Here is a 20787-nt window from a genome sequence, read left to right as displayed (position 1 = left end):
GCCCTCAAAACTAGGGCTGGGCTCCGACTCCGACGGAGTCTGAGTGCTCGTTTCCGACCTCCGACTCCGACAAGAGTCGGAACCAAATTGGAGCTTCGACTCCGATTCCGAATTGGAGTTGGAGTCCGACTCCGATCGGAGGTCGGAGCTCCGACCTCCTATCGGAGCTCTGACATAAGATCGGAGCTCGACGTGGCGCTCGAGCGGAACTCTTTCAGAGAGGTTCGCTCGACTTCCACTCGACATGTCACTCGAGCGAACCTCTCTGGAAGAGGTTCACTCGACTTCCGCTCGACATATCGATCGAGCTAATGTTCAATACAACGTGTGCTCGACTTGTACTCGACACCTCGTTCGAGCGCAAGTGTACAGTAAAAAAATTTCAGAGTCGGAATCGGAGCTTCTTGGAGCTCCGACTCCTACTCCGACTCTAAATAGATATTCAGAGCTACTCTGAATTCCGACTCTAAATTCCGCTGACTCTGACGAAGTCAGAGTCAGAGTCGGAGCGGAAGTTAGACAGAGTCGAAATTTTTAAAATTTTGCACACCCCTACTCAAAAGGTACCGCTTAGTGTTTTTCTTTTATTTTTTTCAGGCGGACTGGGCTTGGGCATTAGGAATAGATCTTGGGGCTCTTACGGGCCAGGTCATTACAAATGGTGACCGAGGGGAGAGCAAGCAGATTTGAGGGAGAAGGCTTTGGTGGGCGGCAAAACAGAAAATGGACCGACATTGAACCATTTATCTGGGTGGTCTCTTGTATTGACATCCGATTCCTCATACTCTAGTAAACATCTATTTTTCTTTTTTTTCTAAGCAGTAAAGATCTATTTGCTTACACTACAAATCTCACTCAAACTCAAACAGGAAGCAGATAAAGAAACTCAGCCCGGTTCAAAGTTCACAACTTCCCAGTTCAGATTTCCCACTCTCTCACTCTCTCTAAATAAAATTCCACGATTTCACCTCCCAAATATAGGGAAACTTCAAACAGAAATAATTAATAAATAAGAAAATTTAATATGTCTACCGTTTCTTCCTCTAAATTCTTCGGCATTCTCGCCACTGATATCTTCTCTTCTAAAACTCCTCAAAATCCACCCAAAGTTCCAAACTTTTTCCCTTCGCTTTACCCAAAATTGCCTTCATGTCTCCACCTCCTCGCCCACCACGCTTCAAGAAAGTCCCTGACCCTGGTTTCTTCAAAGTCCTCTGGTTCCTCAGAGGAACTCTCATCAGCTAGCCCAGAGGATGAGTGGCTGAAGAAGCTTCCGGACAAGAAGAAGCCCCTCTACTCTCACAGCCTACCCTGTATTGAGGCCTGGCTCAGGAACTTGGGGTTTAACCAGAGCAAAGAGGACCGAGCCGTTTGGCTTGTGGAGAAGCCCGAGTGGCACGCCCAACTCTCACTGGATGTCACTGACCTCTATATAAGGTTGGTTATGCCTTCTGGTGTATTGACATTGCGATGCTAGCCTGGATTTTGGTGCGTTTGTTGGATAGTGTTCGATTTCTAATGTGTCTCTATGCGTGTTTGTATATATTATATAACATATAAAATTAATTAGATATTTATCAAAGTTCATGAGTTTTTGGCGACATGGGTTTTATAATTTTGACGGGTTGATTGATTCGCGGTATGGTTGGGGATGTGGTGTTCAAGGTTTAAGAAAAAGCAAGTTGGGATCTATATAGGAAGGTCAACAGAGGTTGAGCTACTTGGGTTTTACTTACTCTTCTTAGTTTGCGTTATTCTAAGAAGGCATGCTTGCGTATTGGACCGGAGGAGCATATGAACACTTAATTCTGTATTGGATGATTGAGTTTGTTCTGGCTCCAATATTTCCATTCACTATTCTTAACATGGTGGGATTATCATCTGTTTTTTCTCTTTTCCAACTTTTGAGAGTGTTGTTGTTGGGGGCTATTCAGACACAGGCTTGGTCTATTGTTCGGTTTTCCTCTAGTATAATTTGATGGGAGGTACCTAGAGATTGAAGTGAATCGTTTGATATGTTGTGATTTCTTAATCAGCAGGTATAGGTAAATCTTTAATAACAATAGTCATCGAGCATTGCCCCATTGAATAATGGGATTTTGTTTTTGTTTGGTAGGGGTGTGACTGAGGGCACATAACCATAAGAACCTGAAGTTTATTAATCAGAAGAGTTTAAAATTAGCCGTGTCTTAACTTATCAAAAAAAAATTAGCCGTGTTTCAAGTTGTGTAACTCCTACTTGTAATTTAAGAATACCTATTTTGGGATGGAGAAAATCACCTTTACAGGCTGCTTTAGTTCCATCCACTTAAATGTTACATTTGCATTTATCTTGAAGACCATGATAGATTAAACTATGATAAATTGTTCTATGATGCATGAAACCCCCAATGATCGAATTACCTTTTTCCTATGGAAGAACATCTGGAGAAGTAAGGCTCCCTAAAGAACGGTTTTCTTTGTTTAGGCAGTGGCACCAGGGAAAATCTTACCTTGGGTAACTTAAGGAAAAGACATACGGAGTGATAGAATGGCTTTAGAGTACAAGAGGAACGAGGAAACCATAAATCACCTTTTGCCCCATTATGAGATAGCTAGCAGTTTTTTACAAGCTGTTTTTGGACTCTTTAAGTTAGATTGGGTCATGCCTAGATGAGTGTGAGATCTGTTAGCATGCCGGAAAGGGTCATGTGACAGTCATAACCATGGGACATCATCTTGATCTGTTTAATGTGGTACATGTTGAGAGAATGAAATGATCAGAGGTTTGAAGACAGCACAAGCAAAGTGGATGACTTCAAGGCGTTCTTCTTTAATAGACATTACAATTGGATGATTGCCAACATATGTTTCTTTAGCTTTAGCTTTTTAGGATTTTCTTAATCTTTTTTACTTTATTTAAGTGTATTAGGAGTAAACTCTCCATTTACTGGGATGGTGCCTTTTTCTTTATCAATAAAAGATAAAACAATGAACAATGTCTAGGCCATAGCTAATGAATTATAAGGCACAATGTGAGTTTGGAGAGATAATTCTCTCTCTTGCAATAAAGTTCTATGGATGGGATATCAGAGTTCTGGTGAAACCTCATGTAGAAGTGCACATAATACTAGGTTTACTTATAACTCAAAGTTCTGTGGTCTAGTGGCTTGAAAGTTTCCCCTTGATGCAAGAATTTGTGTTTTGCCCAGCTACATGGCATCATGTTGTACTCTGCCTAGTGTGGCTGGGCCCTTGCCACGTGGCTTATAGCTTATTGGAGTTAATGCATTATTACCTACTTCTGAATATTGTCGAGCTCAATATTGAGTCACATTATGATGACAAGCGTTATATGCCATTGTGGTTCAAAATAGTGTTGTGTTTGGTAATATAGCAAGTAACTTGTCAATATATATAAATATATAGCAAGTAGGGATGCCATGTTATAATTATACTTTTGCTGTATAGGATGATTAGCCCCATGCCCTATCGAAGCAAGCTTCTTGATAGTCTTCCTGTAGTCAAATCCACCTTTAATGGACCTGTTAATTAGCTGCTGAAGTTGTAGCTTCCTTTAATGAATTGTTCATATGCCCAATGGAAAAATATAGGAATTACAAATAATCGTCAAGAATTTTTAGCTTGTGTTAGGCTATCTGGGTTAGAGATGTCTACTTTTGGGATCGGTCTTGGTCACATGGATCATAATTCTTTATCTTCAGAAATAACAAGTATCAGTTTCAGTTCTCAGCTGAAGTGCCATGCCGAACATGGATGCTAAGAAAATACCTGTTGATAAAATTAGGAAGACCAAGCATATTGGTTGGTAGTATTGCCCTCTTTTGATAAATGTTCAAGGGGGGACAATTTGGAATGCAATGAGGATGAAGAGAGCAGAGATTTTGTGTTCTTGTTTTCAGAGAAGAAATTAGAAAATAGATACTTAAAAAAAAGAACATGAAATTTAAGAAGGTTTTGTTGTTTTACTTCTTTGGAGCTTCGCTAAACTATTAATATTATGTCCCAGCCTCCCTGCAGTGCCCCCCCCCCCAACCCTATATGCTTTTATCCCATTTATATTGCACTATCTTCTTTGATTATCACGTCTGTATTGAACCTTGAAAACTGCATTTGATGCAGGTACCTGAAAAGTGGACCTGGGAATCTTGAAAAGGATGTTGAGAGGCGATTTAGTTATGCACTGAGCAGGGAGGATATTGAGAATGCCGTGCTCGGAGGACCTTAGCCAAAACATTGATTAATCTTGCTGTCATATTGTTGATGGAATTAGAATCATTGATGGCTTTTGATATCTATTTCATATCATTGAATGCAAACTGCAAAATGATATCATAATGTTTCAACCCTGTTGCGTTTGTGGATCCTCCAAAGTTTCTAGACATCACTATAGTTGGAAACCCAATAAACTCCCCAAATATGCCCAAATAAAAAATGGGTGAGGATGCTTACCATGATGGTGGGGCTCTTTAGTTTCTCAGTAGAAGTGGCAAATTATTATTGGTTGCTTAATTTAAGAAGAGAAAGCATGGCATTTCAATACCACACTACATGCATTACAGTCTACAAAAGCCACTACATACATTACACAATCAACATGTTCTGTGTGGTTCTTTTTCTTTAGAATCTCAAGAGTCTTTGTATCATTACTCATCCTGCTTCCGCTATATCTGCATTCTTTCCATCCTTCCCATGCAGACTTCCCATTGCTTATATACTCTGCATGGGAAACTATTGTTCTATCTAATGGGGTTCTGTAGACTGACAACCCGACCAGTACTCTTTCACAAGCTGCCTGAACAGCGAATCTTCTCTCTTCATTAACTTCGTTGGTGCGTCATACTCCACTAGTTTTCCTGAAACAGAAATGGAAGCATTTCCTTCAAAGGGTCCTGCTAGGGACACCAAATATGGGTACCGAGTAACCGAACTTTGTATTTTTTTTAAAGCATATGCGTATGTATTTTTTTTAAAAAAAAGTTGTTAAATGTAACTCACCATCACTAATGGCAAGAATCATCGTACAATCCATCACAGTCGGTATCCTATGTGCCACTATGATCACAGTATGATCTGCAAATTCAGTCCGAATAGTTTTCTGCAGAATCATGTCAGTTGCATTGTCTATTGACGCAGTCGCTTCATCAAGCATCAATATCCGTCTTCGCCTTAGAAGTACACGTCCTAGACAGAAAAGTTGCCGCTGCCCCACGCTCCAATTCGATCCATGTTCCACAACTGCATAACGGGTTCAGAGTTTTTAAGGATGATCTAAAACTCGGGACATGCTGCGTGTTAAAAGTATTGAAAGCTTACCCAAGGACTCTAGGCCTTTCCCTTTCTCCTGAAGAGACTCTTGTAGCTGGCACTTTCCAATAACCTTCAAATGGGAATTTCTGTCACTGTTATTCATATTTACAACACAACACACGCAGAACTAAATAAGTGGAGAAAGAAAAATTCTACTTCTTTGCTGTACAATGATTGGTCACTCAAGAGGAAGATCCATTGATCAAGTGTTGAAGCAACCAGTGGCAGAAAAAGAAAACGAGTATTACCTCCCATATTTCTTGATCAGAATGTTGTGACAAGGGATCCAAATTGTATCTCACAGTCCCATTAAAAAGAGTCGGGTCTTGAGGTATGATTCCCAGACGTGACCTCAGATCATGAAGTCCAATTTTAGAGACGTCAAGGCCGTCAACTGTAATCTTCCCCGAAGCTGGCTCTACCAGACGAAAAAGAGCACCTATTAGAGTACTCTTCCCACTGCCAGTTCGGCCAACAATACCAATCTTGTGCCCTCCTTCAAATGTGCAACTTATCCCACAAAGAACAAGAGGTGCAGTGGACCTATATCTGACCTGTTTTGACCTAAACTTCATTAGTATGCAAGCTACCTCTGCCGTCCCCTCTCCCCCCTCCTCAAGTTTAACCAGTAGAAGGAAGGAATATTTACCTGCAAATCTTCAATCTCCACTTTACCCACAGCAGGCCAATCGGGTGAGGGGCGGCTCTCTTGTATTATTTTAGGGGCTTCACTAGGAATATGCATGTATTGATTTAGCCTTTCTACTGAAATGATGTTATTTGCTATGCTGCACTGCTTTTGAATTGTACGGACGAGGTTGTTGCTCAAGGAAAGACCATAAGAAAGCGCCATCCCAATAAATCCTGTGATTGTAGTGTATATATATATATATATATATATATATATTATATCATTTAGGAGGGTCAGTACTTCAATCCCATTCTACTAATTCCATCTTCCTACAAAACTAAGCACTGGCAATGAGGTTGTGTAAACTACATAATGATTGCAACAGTTGTACTTCCAGGAAAAAAATAATTGTATACCCACCAGAGCTGAAAGTCCGGGGAGGAAGCAAAACCATGCAAAGTGATGCAGAGGCAAGAACAGCAGCACTGACCATTTCTGTTCTTTGAATCAGCCACTCATCTACTGAAAAACTGTGGAAATAAGGACTAGCATTTGTGTCTATAAGGTCAAGATTCTTTGCAAGGAACCCTTCTTCCTTCTCAAAAGCCCTCACTGTCATGGCTCCTGCCATAGACTCGGCTAGATGACTTGCTATTAAGGACTTGGTTGTGCCATTTATCCGCTTCAATTGTTTTGCAGAGGCGTGGTAGTATCTCTAGAAAAAAATAAACTCCATTTTCTTTCAAATTGACATATTACGACAAAATAAAAATTAAAACATTTTACTTGAGCGAAAGCAAAAAAAAAAAAAAAAGTCCTACTAAGGTGCAAGAAGGGATAATCACTACAAAAACACAATTGAACCAAGCAAATGAAAATAACTGTCAACTTTGAGATTTAGAACCAAACATATAGGATGTGTAATACAATAACAAAGAAGACACATCTACTTTCAGATATTTAAGGATTCTGAAACTCAACCTGAAATTCCTTAAAAATTTCAAAATGTTCAAGAATAACTTACAAGTTCTACATCTTATCACTAACACATGATTCGTTACTCAAAGTAAAAATAACAAAGTAAAATTATGACTTGGTGGAACATTGAATTTTTCATATTACTTTGCTGATTTGACATAATAATTTTGGCTCACTGATGAAAAGCAAGTCAATGACCAAAATTGGCCTATCTGCATTGCTTTGAAGTTCATTCCAACTTGTGTAATTTCCTACCAAATGATCCCATACAGCGAAGGTGATGGTTACAGAGTTTCTACCATGTTGGTGACTTATATGGCATATTAAAGAGAACTGCTACCTTAGAAAATCATTCATGAGCGGGTCTCGTCTAGTGTTACCTGAAATCTTATTGTGAGATAAATCATTGGTATAGAGACAAACAAGACTTGCCAGGTTACAACGGCCAGTACTACAAGAGCAGAACAAGTGTTTATGGAAGAGGAAACAGAGAAGATGAGGCTGAAAGGCACATCAAGATCTGTATTACTCAGATCAGAAGAGACCTGCATATAATGACAGCAAGCACATAGAAACATTAGTTTTAGGCACTAGATAATAGGGACAACATGGTTAAGTTTCACATGCTTTACCCGACTAAGTATCCTTCCGAGAGGCGTGGAGTCGTAGAAAGACATGGGCGCGTGAAAAAGGGAGTCTAATAGCTGTGAATACAAGGTTTCTGAAGCTTTAAGACCCAAAGCAACTGTACAAAGACTTCTACCCAATAAAAAAAGTATTGAGGCTAATCCTATCAACATGTAAACCAAGACCAATCTCAATTGGTTAACGTGGGGATGATCAACTTTAGCAGCCATCCAAGAGTTCTGTAATATCTGACCAATCGCAAATAAAAGGTTAAAGAGAGCTGCCACGGAGAAGAGCAAGAACCCTTTATTAAGATTTAGATATTGCCTGTAAGGTTTGAAGCCGGTGTCTCCTCTTTCTCTCTCTTCTTGCTTAATCAATTGATCACAATTATCGTCTTTGGATTGCTTCTCTGCATAAGTCTTTGTAATATCTCTGGATGATATTTCACATCTATGGCTAGAACAACCTGCTGCAAGTCTCTCAGAGCCCGCCGTCTCTTTGTGTGCGTTAACAAAGTCCAGAAATTCTTTGCTTGAGGCCACTAACCGATGATAAGGACCTTCTAGTAGGATTTCGCCATCTAACAGCAACTGTCCATAAAATAAAGCTCACATCAAATCCTTGTTTGGAAGTAAAAAGATTACAACCAATGTTGTGCAGCCTAAGGTACTGCTTCAGGAAATATAGTTCATGGCACAAATAGAGAGTGGAGTTACTATCAATTTCTGATGGAGGTTGAGTAAAGAAGATAAACAATGGTAGCATAAGGACACTTTTATCAACAAACACAGACATAGACGCTTATATCCCTAAAATTGTTAGTGTAGTAGTATCATTTCGAAAGATAGATAGGTGCTCTTTATACCCTAAATAACTATCCCATGTACTCTGATCTGTCATTAAGAAATGAAAGAGTCTGCAGAAATCGCTTCCGTATACTAACCAAGACAGATTCAAAAGCATGCAGAAAATCAACTTGATGGGTCACAAGTAAGACCGTCTTCCCAGAAAGCGCTCCCAAATAATATTCCTGTCACCGTTTATGTAAGCGTACTCTCCAAATTAGTAATTGAACGACATATAAAGGTAAGGTACACAAATAAAAGGCATGGAAAGGTGTTGGGGAAACACGATTACATTAAAGACACTCATGGCAGTCTGTGCGTCCAAAGCACTGAACGGATCATCCAAGAGAAATATATCAGCATTCTGATAGAGAGCACGAGCAAGTTGGAGGCGTTGCTTCTGACCACCACTCAAGTTAACTCCTCTCTCCCCTATTTCAGTGAGATCCCCAAAAGGAAGCAACTCGAGGTCCTTAACCAACGAACACCTCTCTAGTGTTTCTCTGTATCTTTCACTATCCATTGCAGACCCAAATAAAATGTTCTCCTGTATTGTCCCCGTCTGAATCCATGCTGTTTGAGAAACATAGGAAATCTTTCCATAGACTTCAATCTGTATGTTCAACAATTAGAAACAGAGTAATCTATTTGAATACTCATCTTTTTCCAATGTAAGAAACTAACAGAAAACTAGCAACTTACAGTTCCCTGCGTCTTTGGTACTTCTCCAAGAATTGCCGCCAGTAGGGTTGATTTGCCCGAGCCAACTTCACCACATATGGCCACCTTTTCACCAGCTCTAACCTCCAGATTTATGTTTCTCAGAGTCGGCTTTGATGAATTCTCTCCCCACGAGAACTCTGCGGACTTGATAAAAATGGAGTGATTCACGCTCTCTCTGTCGCAATTTTTCCTAGTATTTGCACTCTGCAGCTCTGGTGCCTCGAGGAATCTTACAATGCGTGCAAATGAAACCTTCGCTTGAATGAACACCCCAATAGCGTCAGGAATTACTGCAATTGGATCCTGAACAAGGCGAAATGTTGCTACAAAGGTGAAAACATTATTTGCATGTAGGGGAACTCTGAGGAAATAACATGTTACAAAGGTAGCCGAAGACACCCAGACAGGGGTTGACCAAAAGAGAAGGCTATGATATCCTTTCTCCAACTGCACTGAAGTTAACCATCTACACTCCACCTTCCTTAAATTCTCTATGACATTCTTGAAATGAGTATCCCAAGCATACAGTTTTAAAACCTTCATATTCACTAGAGCCTCGGAAATAGCCTTGAGTCTCTCATCTTGGGCCACCATTAGCTTGGATTGAAACTTATGTTGTAACTTAGCAAGTGGGATATTGCAAAGTACAGTTAGAATTATCACCACCAATGCTGCAGTTGTAGCTAGCTTCACAGCACGGAAAACAATCACCAATGTAAGACATAGCTGGAGACTTGTCGTCCAAATCTGATGGAACCAAAATAGAAACTCTCCAATCCTATAAGCATCTAGAGTAACATAGTTCATTATCTCACCACTTGAGTGCACCAATCTAGCAGAGTTGGATAATCTCAGTTGCTTCTTATAAATTGCTGCTATGAGCAATGACCTCACTTTCAGCCCAGTAAGCTTGCTTCGGAAATACCATTGTCTTTGTGATATGGATTCTATGCTCTTTGACAAGAAAAATGAGATTGCCAATAAATGTCCTTCGTATTTGAATGATTTTTTTCCCTCAGCAACCAATATGAAGGCGTTCAGAAGTAGGGGACCGGCAGAAATTGCGAGAACCTTTAACAAAGCAAAGCACCCAGATAGGAAAATTTCTTTCCAGTGGCATGAAATTAATGCCTTAAGAATTGATGGTTTCGCTCTTTTCTGCTCATTCAACTGCTCCAAGAACAGCCTGTAACATTCTTCTGCTCCATCTGCCTCTCGCAGTTTGGGCATATCTTCATCCTCAAGAGTTTTCGCCCGGCCCGTTTTCATCAACGGATTTAACCACCAAAAAGACATTCTACTGAGGAATCCGGCTTTTGAAAATGGAGTGACGCGGTCAACAGACGGTGTTTCAACCTTCATGTTTCTTTTCCTTCTGCTCTCCATACTCTGTAATGCATACAAGAGCAGAATTATAGGTACAAAGAGAAAACATGATCATGTCTACCATCACTTATACCACCAATTAACGAACTGAAATGAAAAATAAATAAATAAAAACAGAAAGAAAAAAAAAAATCCAATATCTACGTACGTACCACGAAGGGATTGTAGTTCAAGAGTTGCCACAAAAGGAGACGTACGTCAGAGATGACGTACAAGATTTACTAATTGAAACAAGAATAATGTTAAAGAGAAGTAATTATAGTAATGTACATTTTGTACTCACTGCGTGGCTGCTTCTAATTAATTGTTCTTAACACTCATTTGGAGAGATATATAGTCTACATGATGTCATATCATGTATGTAAATGAATATTTCCAATAATAACTCCTATCTATATTTATTCTTGAAACAAACCCGTCAGATTCATGAGAATTTGGTATTTATATTTATAAATTATAATGGAGGTGATTAGGAGGGGCTCTCGCCTCCCGCTACCCAAAATTTGAGGAAAAACAAATTAAGGGCTTAAAGTGAATTTAAAAAAAACTAAACCTAAAATATATAATTCAATTTTAGATCATCTCATCTCATTTAATTATTATAACTTTCTCATACTATCTAATCATTATAACTTTCTCAAACTCTCACACAAAAATATAATAAACAATTCAACTTTTTTAAATCATAAAATAAGAATAATATTAAAAAATTATATTATAATAATATTTTATTTAACTTTCATCTTATCTCATGTGTAACCAAACGAGGTCTTAGAAAGAGATTTACTATTCATCATCCACACACATCACACACTATATTTTTTTATTTTTTTATTTGGTTTTATTTTTTTTAAACTAATTGAATTTTTCTACTCATTATTCATATATCACACATTTGATAAGAGAAAAATAAAATAAAATAAAATAAAGTATGGTGTGTGATGTGTGGAAATGATTAATAGAATTTTTCTTATGAAAAATATGAATGGTCTGTTAGTGACAAATGACATATTCCCGAGCCTTTCCTACAACAGCAACCAATCATACTAACGACAAACTCTCTCATTAGCTCCAGAGAAATTTTTATTGCAGTCTCCGAATGGAAACTGCATTGCAAGCATAAGGAAACGCAGTCTTTCATTACTAAATGAAACAGCGCGTTTCATTGCAAGCAGATGAAAAATCGTAGAATGTGTTTGATTCTGGTAATTCCCTTTCTTCCTCAGTTGCAAGCATATGGTAATTTGTGTTTGGTTCTGGAAAATTGTAGAATATGCAGATTACTGGTAAATTTGTGTTAATTCGTGTTAGGTTCTATAAATTTGTGTTAAGATCTTTATGTATTTATGGTTTGAGTTTTTTGGTTTTAATTGTGTGCACTCTACTTGTTTGTAAAAATTTATGAATGGGTTCCATTTGGTCCAATTCAAAGATAGATAAAAGCAAATTACTTGGTGTTATTGTATCATGATGACTCCGTCGATGGTGGTTAATGGTGGCCAAGGAGGTTGTCAGCAGTGGAGTATGTGACTTCGTCGATGGTGGAGAAGATTGGGTTGTAGTGGTCAACAATGGTGGAAATTCGTCAGGGCCCACGGTAGAGGCAAAAACAAAAATCTGCAATTTCAAATGGTTTGGCTTTAATTTGTAGAAGAAAAAGGGGTAATGTAGTCAATTCAAGTCTAAAAATGAGGACAATTTGGTCATGTTATTAGCTCCAACCCTAACAATCTTGAATACCAATCGATTACTGTCCTTCTCCACGCGTTCCATATATGAAAAATATGGGCTACAGCTGCAAAATATTTTATTAAATTAAAGTTATAAATTGACGATGTGATTTTATTTAATCTGTTAAATTTATTTTAAAATAAAAATAACTTTATAATTTAACGTACTATAACAAATTACGTTAATTTATGAATTTATTTATATAAAATATCTTCGTAACTAAAGTATTTCTCAATTAAAATATATATTTATATTAGTGTTTAATCTGCTTTTGGAGATGAAAGAAAGAAAGCGTGGTGGACAAAATTATAAGAAAAATATAGGGTGAGCAACGTGTACTTCTAAACATGCAGAATGTGTCTCAGGCGAGCAATGAGCTCGCCGGCCCCGAGCACACGAGCACAATCTTCGGCGAGCAATGAAGCTCGCCATAAGCGCGCAGGCAAAACTTTGGGTGAGAATTGAATATTGCCCCAAGCACTCAATGGGAGAAAATTAATGTGTTAAGAAAAGCTGTATAAGTACGCATCTTTGAAGGAAAAATTAAAGTTGTTTACTTGCGTTTTCTATCACTCACGAGCTAGAGGGACCCCCGACATCATGAGGATTTCCGCTAGCTGTAAAACTTGTTTTAAGTAAAAGTTAGTGATCCATTCTTGGATTTTCCACTCTAAGTTAAGAGGCCAGTTATCGCTGAGTTAGAGATTAATGGGTTAATTATAGGATTCCTACTCATCAAGCATTGAAATTTAATGGCGAAAATGGTCATATTTTTTTTTTTTTTTTATAACCAACATCTCATTCATTGAATCAAATGAGTCCTTACAACAAATTGTTTTTGTCAAACCAAACAGCTTGACTTACAAATTAAGGACAAAAATCTCACCACATTTCAATATCATTAACATTCCAAGCTTGCGTTGCCAATGATGTGCAACAATATTCTCCAGTCTGTTTACATGCAAAATTTGAATTTTTTGAAAACAAGTCATCATTTTTCGAATATCTTGAAGTAGAAAATCAAAATCAGTAAGATTATTCAAAGCATTCACAAGAAGCAAACAATCTATTTCAAGCATTAACTTTGGAACATCTCATTGGACACACAATTGCAATCCTCTAAGCATAGCAATAGCCTCAATAAATTCAAAAGACACTACCTCTCTTTCCACTTTACTGCAAGCAACTAGAACATCACCATTGTGATCTCGAAGAAGCACTCCTATCCCAGTTGTATGCTGTTCATAAAATGTTGCACCATCAACATTCAACTTAAGGCCGTAGCCTATTGGAAGAGAGCTCCAAGATACAACTTTCTTAATGTGATTATGTGAAACATCAAAAACTTGAAGTTGTTTGAACTCTAACTTCAAAGATAGAGCATTATTAACCACCATTTGTGTTCCAAGAAGGATGTGCTCATATATAAAACTGTTTCTTCTATTACCAAGGAGCCCAAACAATTGCAATAGAAGTAGCCAAGTCCTCCTCTGACCCTCTTTCCCTAGCCATATTAGCTAAATCCCCAAAACTCAAACTAGAATCAGCATTTTTGTACAGTTTGAGGTGGTCTACATGGAAATTAAGTAATGTTTGGATACGGAATATCAGGAGTGGAATGTTGTACCAGCTTGTATTTTTTGCTTTCTTGTTTTGAGGGGAAAAGACAATTAATTAACTAGTTACTCTTGTTTAATTATTTTAACAAAAATTTTATTGAGGTCAGGCGGATAAAGATTGTCTTTGGAGTTATTATTTCAATTTGAGGGTAATAATTAAGTTGGAAGAGAGAAAATTAAACATATAAAGTGAGTTATATTATATATGTATCTTTATTATTATTTTTATAAATTCTACAAAAAAAAACTGCTTATTTGTGACTAGTTAATTTCAGCGAAATGACTATTTACAACTAAAATTAGTTACGAAAAAATTTTTAGTTGCAAGAAATTAGTCACAAAAGCTCGTTTTTCTTGTAGGCTATCACTAATCGGATTTGGTTTCAGTTTTTTTTTTTTAAATATTTTATCAATTTCATTTTTAAATATTTTGGACAGAAGTTAATTAATTCGATCTGAATTCAAACGAACTCGTTTGGCAACACAAGTGGGAAGCTTTTTTTTCATCCCATATATATATATATATATATATATATATATATATATATATATATATATATATATTACGTCTGTAATGATGATTGCATGAAACATCATAATTTATTTACCTAAAAAATAAAAGAAATCAGTTTTCAGCTCAACATGATGATCTAGCTTTCCTCGATCTATTAGGGTAGCGTGTTAAAAGACTACTTTGAAATTTGCCTCATAATATTGTGTACGGTCACTGAAGTGAGTTTTATATATTAACACCAAATATTCCAAAAAAATCTCATTTTTTCCATAATATGGAGATTTTTTTTTTTTTTTAATATAGCGATAAGAATCAAAAAGGAGGATTTAGCTCGCTACGAATATTTAAAATAATGATATTCATAAAGTAAATATAATGATCAGAAGTAGTAGATCAATAGTGGCAGTACTGCATTAATATGTCATGTCACTCTAAGTTAAAAATTGTTTATTTTTGACTAATTATTTTAAACGAAAATAATTATTTTTTTTATTTTTATTATAAATAATTTTTATCGTCACAAATAATCTATCACAAATATTTATTTTTATTATAGCGTGGAACGAAATGCTAGCTTTAAAGTTCCAATCTTACAAACTTTAATTTCGTCTAGACGGTGACCTTTAAAATTTAAAGAAAAAAGATGCTGGACGTATTGCTTCGTTTTTTTTTTATATTTTTTTAATATATTTAAATATTTTTTTAAAAAAATATTAATATATTTAAAATCACTTTTTTAATTATTAAATAAAAAAATTGACAAACGATTAACTGAAGCGGTGAAAGTGGAGCAGCAATGTAATTTTATTCAAAAAAAACAATACTCACGTACATATCAATATTGAAGTTGAAGTCAGTTTCAATACAAAAATATAAAAAGGCGCGCATGCAGAAAAAAAGAGATCAAAGAATGTACGTACCCTCTCGTACCCTCTAGAAATAGTACGAGATACAAAATTTTCTGGAAAGAAAAAGCTGTCAAGCACGTACGTGTATATATATATATATGGTCCCCAGTACTTAATTATATAGTACGTACTCACGAAGGAAGAACAATGCCCCTTTTCAACAATGGCGATCGATCGATCGAGCAAGCAATCACACGAAGTACCGCCAACAATCTTGAATACCGATCATCGATCATGTCCTGTCCTTCTCCCTACTCCATGCACGTATATATGTGTGGATACATAAAAAAGAAATAATATTTACAGTTATAAATGTACAAATATCATATAATTATTTTTAAAAAAATAAATAAATATAAGATACACATGAAAAAAAATTTATTTTTTAATAGTAAATTTTACTTTTTTTCAAAACGACTATATAAATTTACATATTTTATAATTATATATAGTATTACTCATTTTCCTAGATGCTTTGTACAAGCTGCATATATATGCCATATATGTGAGCACAAATAAAAGAACTACATCTCTCGATGATTAAAAAAGAAAAACAAAAGCACATGCTTTACAAATTAAATTATTGAGATCGGATATATATATATATATATATATATATATATATATGCATGGGATTTGGGCAACCATAGGAATAAAAATTAAGCAAACTTTTTAGGGTAGTCATCATGACCATCGTGATCATGCGCATATTAACAATAGTACATCAAGCTAGTTTTAATATTTGACGATTGATGCAGCTTGTCGATCGACCATATTAATCCACATTTGCAATCGGAAGAATCTCTCTGATCTTTTGCATTTGGTGGTGGTACGTATTCTATCTGATCCCAAAATATATGATCAATGGGTTTAATTGATCATACCCACCCAGAGGACTCTTTTCCTCTTTCTTTCTTTTTAATAATATTGATCACATACTTCACGCAATCCAGTCAGCTTGCACCAATTCATGAGCTAAACAACTGCACACCAAGTATTTGGAGGCTGTTGCATGTGGGATATTCTTGCACTCAACTTTACCCACCTCTCTCTCTCTCTCTCTCTCTCTCTCTCTCTAAAAAAGTGGTATTCTGATATAGCATCTCACCATCATATGATCATGTAGTCTGCTTGAGAATCTTGTCATACTTCCCAAGCCCATAGTGCTTCTTTTGGGTTTACTAGATTTTCTATCCTCATGCAATAAAAAAGGAAATAGGATAATTAATAGTACAAGACTAATATTAGATACATTCTTAAAATATGGTATAAATTATAAGTATAGGTAGTGTATGGGATCTCTTATAGTTTGCAAGAGAAAAGTTCATAATCTTTATAATTAATTAGACTCTTTGGGAGGTGAGATGAGAATTTTGTATTTTGTTTGAGAGTTTAAAATATTGTATTTTAATATTATTATTATTTTGAGATTTAAAAAAAATAAATTTAAATTTAAAAAAATTGAATTGTTTATTATATTTTATATAAAAATTTAAAAAATATGTAATGATGAGATGAGAATTTTATGTCTCATCCCACTCCCAAAGGTGTCAGGCCCAGTTTGGTTAGTTTCAGATCAAATTATCTCATCTGAACTGTATGCATGAAATTAACTGGCAAACCAAACAGTCATAATGCGAAACCCATCTCATCTGAGTTTTTAACTTTTCAACCAATGCCTCTGGCATATCAATAGTAAATAATAAAAGGAAAATAATAGGGACCAAGTTCATTTATCCCACTCTAATTTTTATTTTTATTTTTATTTTTTAGTTTTTTTCCTTAGCGATTAATAAAATGTTTTTTAATAATATTATGAATTTTTTTCCTTTTAAAAATATTTAAAAGTATTAAAAAATTATGTGAAAAAAAATATTTACAAATGCTTTTTTTTTTACATAATTTTTTTAACACTTTTAAATATTTAAAAAAAATTTACAGTATTATCAAATAATATTTTCTTAATCATTATATAAAAAAAATTAAAAAAAGAAAAGAAAAAGGAGCAGATGGAATCCCAGTGGGATCCTTAGCATTACCCATAATAAAAAGCATGAAAAGCTGGTGTGACGTCAACCTCCTTTTTATTTTTCAATCCAATTTCTCATTACAGCCCTGAAACATCTGTCAATCTTGAAAAAAATTCCATCTCCACTGCAAAAAGAAATTTCAAATTTTTTATAAATAAATAAATAATATTCTAATTTATAATTAAAATGAAAATTTTCAAATTTCCTATATATAGAAAAATAAATAAGTCATAATTAAAATAATATATTTTAAATGAATTATTTTTTTGGATTATAGAGTAAATTTGGCCAACAACTTCAAAATATATTTTTTAATTTAAATTTATTTATACATGATTTTTTAATTATTCATAAATATTACTTTTTATTAATATATTCATAACTACTACTCAATAATTATTAAATAAGTTTCAATCATTGGTGGAACCCGCACTTTTATCAAATTTTAAAAAGTTGAAAATATCTCATCTCATCTCACTATCTAAACATATATTTTTTTTACAAATTATCTCATCTCATTTTAACTTAAAAATCTCATTACTATTCAAAATATTTTATCTCATCAGAACTATATAATCAAACAAATCCTAACGTTATATAAGTATCGTGCATCCCTTTAAAAAAAATGAGATTACATAAAATAGATAAATTTAATCTGAAACTACTTATCCCTAAAAGTTTAAGCCGATGAAAATAGATAAAACTCAATTATTTATTTTATATTTTTAACACAACATCCAAGTCAATATTACCTCTCTCGAATTTGTAACCCATGGCATCAAAAGCAAAGAATGTATACCGATATATACACAATGTTTTTTAAACTGGCTCGTGACAAATGAAGTAACACTATCATATCAGTTGGTTGTTAATATTCGTATCATTATTCAAAAATAAATACTTGTTTTTATATTGACAAAAAGTTCAACCAGAGTGAACCTAAACATTAGACAACCTACATTAAAAACCAACGAAAGTCCCCCGGTTTGTCTTTATGGGTTTTCAGTATTTGCTTTTATCTAAGACAGTGGTGCTAAGCTGCCGCCAAGCAATAAATGCTGAGCGTGCTGCTTAGGCAAATTTTTTTTTAATATTTTTAAATATTTTTTTTAAAAAAATATATTAATATATTATTAGTCACTTCTTTAATTAATAAATAAAAAAAATTAAATATATAAATAATTAAAATAAAAGAATAAAATAAAAAAAACATACTAACATTATTCTTTATCTTTCCCTCTAACGTGAAGACGTTTGCCTTGAAGCTTGATCGTGATGCCTTGTTTTTGAAAATTTTTGCATCTGACTTCCTTGGGCCAGCCTGAGAAAATTGGGCTAGATAGACAAAAAATTATTATTAGATTAATGTGACTCTGCAAGCTGAAAGATGTGACAACTTACCAGTATTCCAAATATGCTGTCTAAGAGTATTGATAATGGATTAGCTATTGTCAAATTTAAAGTTTAGCTAATATTTCAAGTTTTAACTATATGGTTAAACTTTGGCTAAGTTAATCAATATTGGACTAGTCATATTAAAGTCAAAATAATAATATAATATTATATATTTTATTAATATTTTATAATTTTTTTAATATTTTACAAATACATTCTATATATTAATTAATAAATATAATGCATATATATATCAAAACCAAAAAGAGAAACAAAACAAATATGTAGATGGGAAACAAAGGCAGAATGAATTCTATAAATGCAAGCCCTTGCAAATATGTAGATGGAAAAAAAACTATACATCAATGTGACTTCAATTGTAGCAGGATAATTAAAAGGTTCCAAACCATCAACAGCCAAAACAATTGAATCTATTTAGCCATTTTGATCCAAAACAGGCCAAATGATCAACTGATCACCTCAACAATCATATCTTGGAGTTGGAACAAAATTCAACAACAAGAACAACCAAGAAACGCAAACTTATACTCAATCATGAGATAAAAACAATTTCAGATTAAGAATAAGAAGGAAAGAAAGCATAACCCAAGTCACCATTCGATTCCACTAGAAATGAAAAGAAAAAAAATTGATGTAAAATAGAGCAGAAATAAGCAGTAAAGGTTGATAAAAAATTTACCAGACGAGGCTGAATCACTCTACCCATTTCTCGTCGTTCAAAGACTTGCCAACACCAGATTTATCAAACCCCACCTCCAAAATCAAGTGTTTGTCTCTCAATCACCATTTCCCATCCAAAACACAGATGTAACAAACACATAACTCGTCTGAAAAAACCTAACTTTCGCTACACACCAGGACCAAAATCCACCTTCAAAACATAAACATGAAATCACTCGAATTATTTACAAAATTCTCCTCCTAATCATCCAAAATGGACAAGGATCAGAAGCTTAACACGTTAAAGAAGCAAAAACCATAAATCATAATCAACCGAAGTTGACCAAAACACTATAATCTGAGAAACCCATGCCCATCAGACTGAGAAATCCATGTGCCAAAACCTTAGAAAGTCAACTCCCATGCCCATCAGACTGAGAAATCAGAGAACTCAAAATCATATCTTGAGAAAACCCAAAGAAACCCAAATGCGAAGCATGAGGAGCTCTCCCTTGAGGTCGACCACCTCTTTGTTGATTTTTTCCGTGGTCTTGGCCCTAATTTCATTAATTTCCTGCTCTCGCTGTCACTGTCTCTGTCTTAAGGGGGTGGGGACTCGAGAAATATCAAGAACCTTGGGATGACGGGAACTAGGAAAATCAGAGATTCAAGAAATTTCCAAGAAAACGGAGAGAAGAGGGAGCGAAGAGGGAGAGAAGAGCGAGGGTTTCCAACTTTCCAAACTTCTAGTGCGAAGAGAGAAGAGAATACGAGGGAAAGAGAGGAGACGGAAATATTAAAATAAATGTTTGATCCTTCTACAGTCACTCACCAAGTATAGCCAGGGAGAGGAATTTACTGTAGCTCAAAGCTAGTAAAATATGCTTTTGGCTAGATCAATGCAGAGATTTTAACTCAGAAAAATGTAAAATTTAGACTTGAACTTGGCAATGGCTAGTCCATTGCCAATGCTCTAAACAATGAACCTTCTCTTTTCATTAACTCTATTGGCTCGTAAACTCCATTAGTTTTCCTGAAATAGAATCGGAAACACTTCCTTTAAAACATTAGAATACGCTTCAGTTAGATATTGAGATGAAATGAGAAATATACTAATAATAGTAAAGTGATTTATAAATTATTAGAAATACTAAATCAGAGTAAACAACGGAAATGTTTACCTCGAGCGGCAAATCATAGATCAAGTGCAGTTGTTCCACATACTTCTCCATCGTTGTTGACCATCCAAAATATCATCGTCGACGATGGAGTGTGCTACGTGGTAAGACCAAAACAATACTCACATACTCCACAATCTAAATACCGGAATTAGAGAGACTCGCATTTTGAAAGAGAGATTTAGGTTGCGTTTAGATGTTAAACTGAGTTGAGTTGAGTTGAGTTGA

General features: G+C 35.1%; 2 protein-coding genes across 5 annotated transcripts; one reads left to right on the top strand and one right to left on the bottom strand.

Moving 5' to 3' along the window:
- Positions 1–701: 701 nt before the first annotated feature.
- On the top strand, positions 702–4366 carry LOC121255605. Its single transcript, XM_041156000.1, has 2 exons — positions 702–1437; positions 4123–4366. The coding sequence occupies exons 1-2, from the start codon at positions 1025–1027 to the stop codon at positions 4226–4228; spliced, it is 519 nt and encodes a 172-aa protein (XP_041011934.1). The 5' UTR covers positions 702–1024; the 3' UTR covers positions 4229–4366.
- A 165-nt stretch (positions 4367–4531) lies between these two features.
- LOC121255597 (ABC transporter C family member 10-like) lies at positions 4532–10558 on the bottom strand. 4 transcript variants are annotated; one of them, XM_041155988.1, is made up of 11 exons: positions 9097–10558; positions 8687–9007; positions 8493–8579; positions 7552–8139; positions 7300–7464; positions 6362–6656; positions 5960–6174; positions 5559–5864; positions 5317–5380; positions 4999–5238; positions 4532–4856 (listed from the first exon to the last, which is right to left on the bottom strand). In XM_041155988.1, the coding sequence occupies exons 1-11, from the start codon at positions 10501–10503 to the stop codon at positions 4744–4746; spliced, it is 3801 nt and encodes a 1266-aa protein (XP_041011922.1). In that variant the 5' UTR covers positions 10504–10558; the 3' UTR covers positions 4532–4743. The 4 variants fall into 4 exon arrangements, 3 of the variants coding, with proteins under 3 accessions (XP_041011922.1, XP_041011923.1, XP_041011924.1); XM_041155989.1 differs by having other exon boundaries at positions 8526–8579; XM_041155990.1 differs by lacking the exon at positions 8493–8579.
- Between the last annotated feature and the right edge of the window lie 10229 nt (positions 10559–20787).

This window comes from Juglans microcarpa x Juglans regia, chromosome 3D, assembly GCF_004785595.1.
Source record: "Juglans microcarpa x Juglans regia isolate MS1-56 chromosome 3D, Jm3101_v1.0, whole genome shotgun sequence".
In the NCBI taxonomy this organism is placed as follows: domain Eukaryota; kingdom Viridiplantae; phylum Streptophyta; class Magnoliopsida; order Fagales; family Juglandaceae; genus Juglans; species Juglans microcarpa x Juglans regia.
This window is presented reverse-complemented; position numbering and strand designations above follow the sequence as displayed.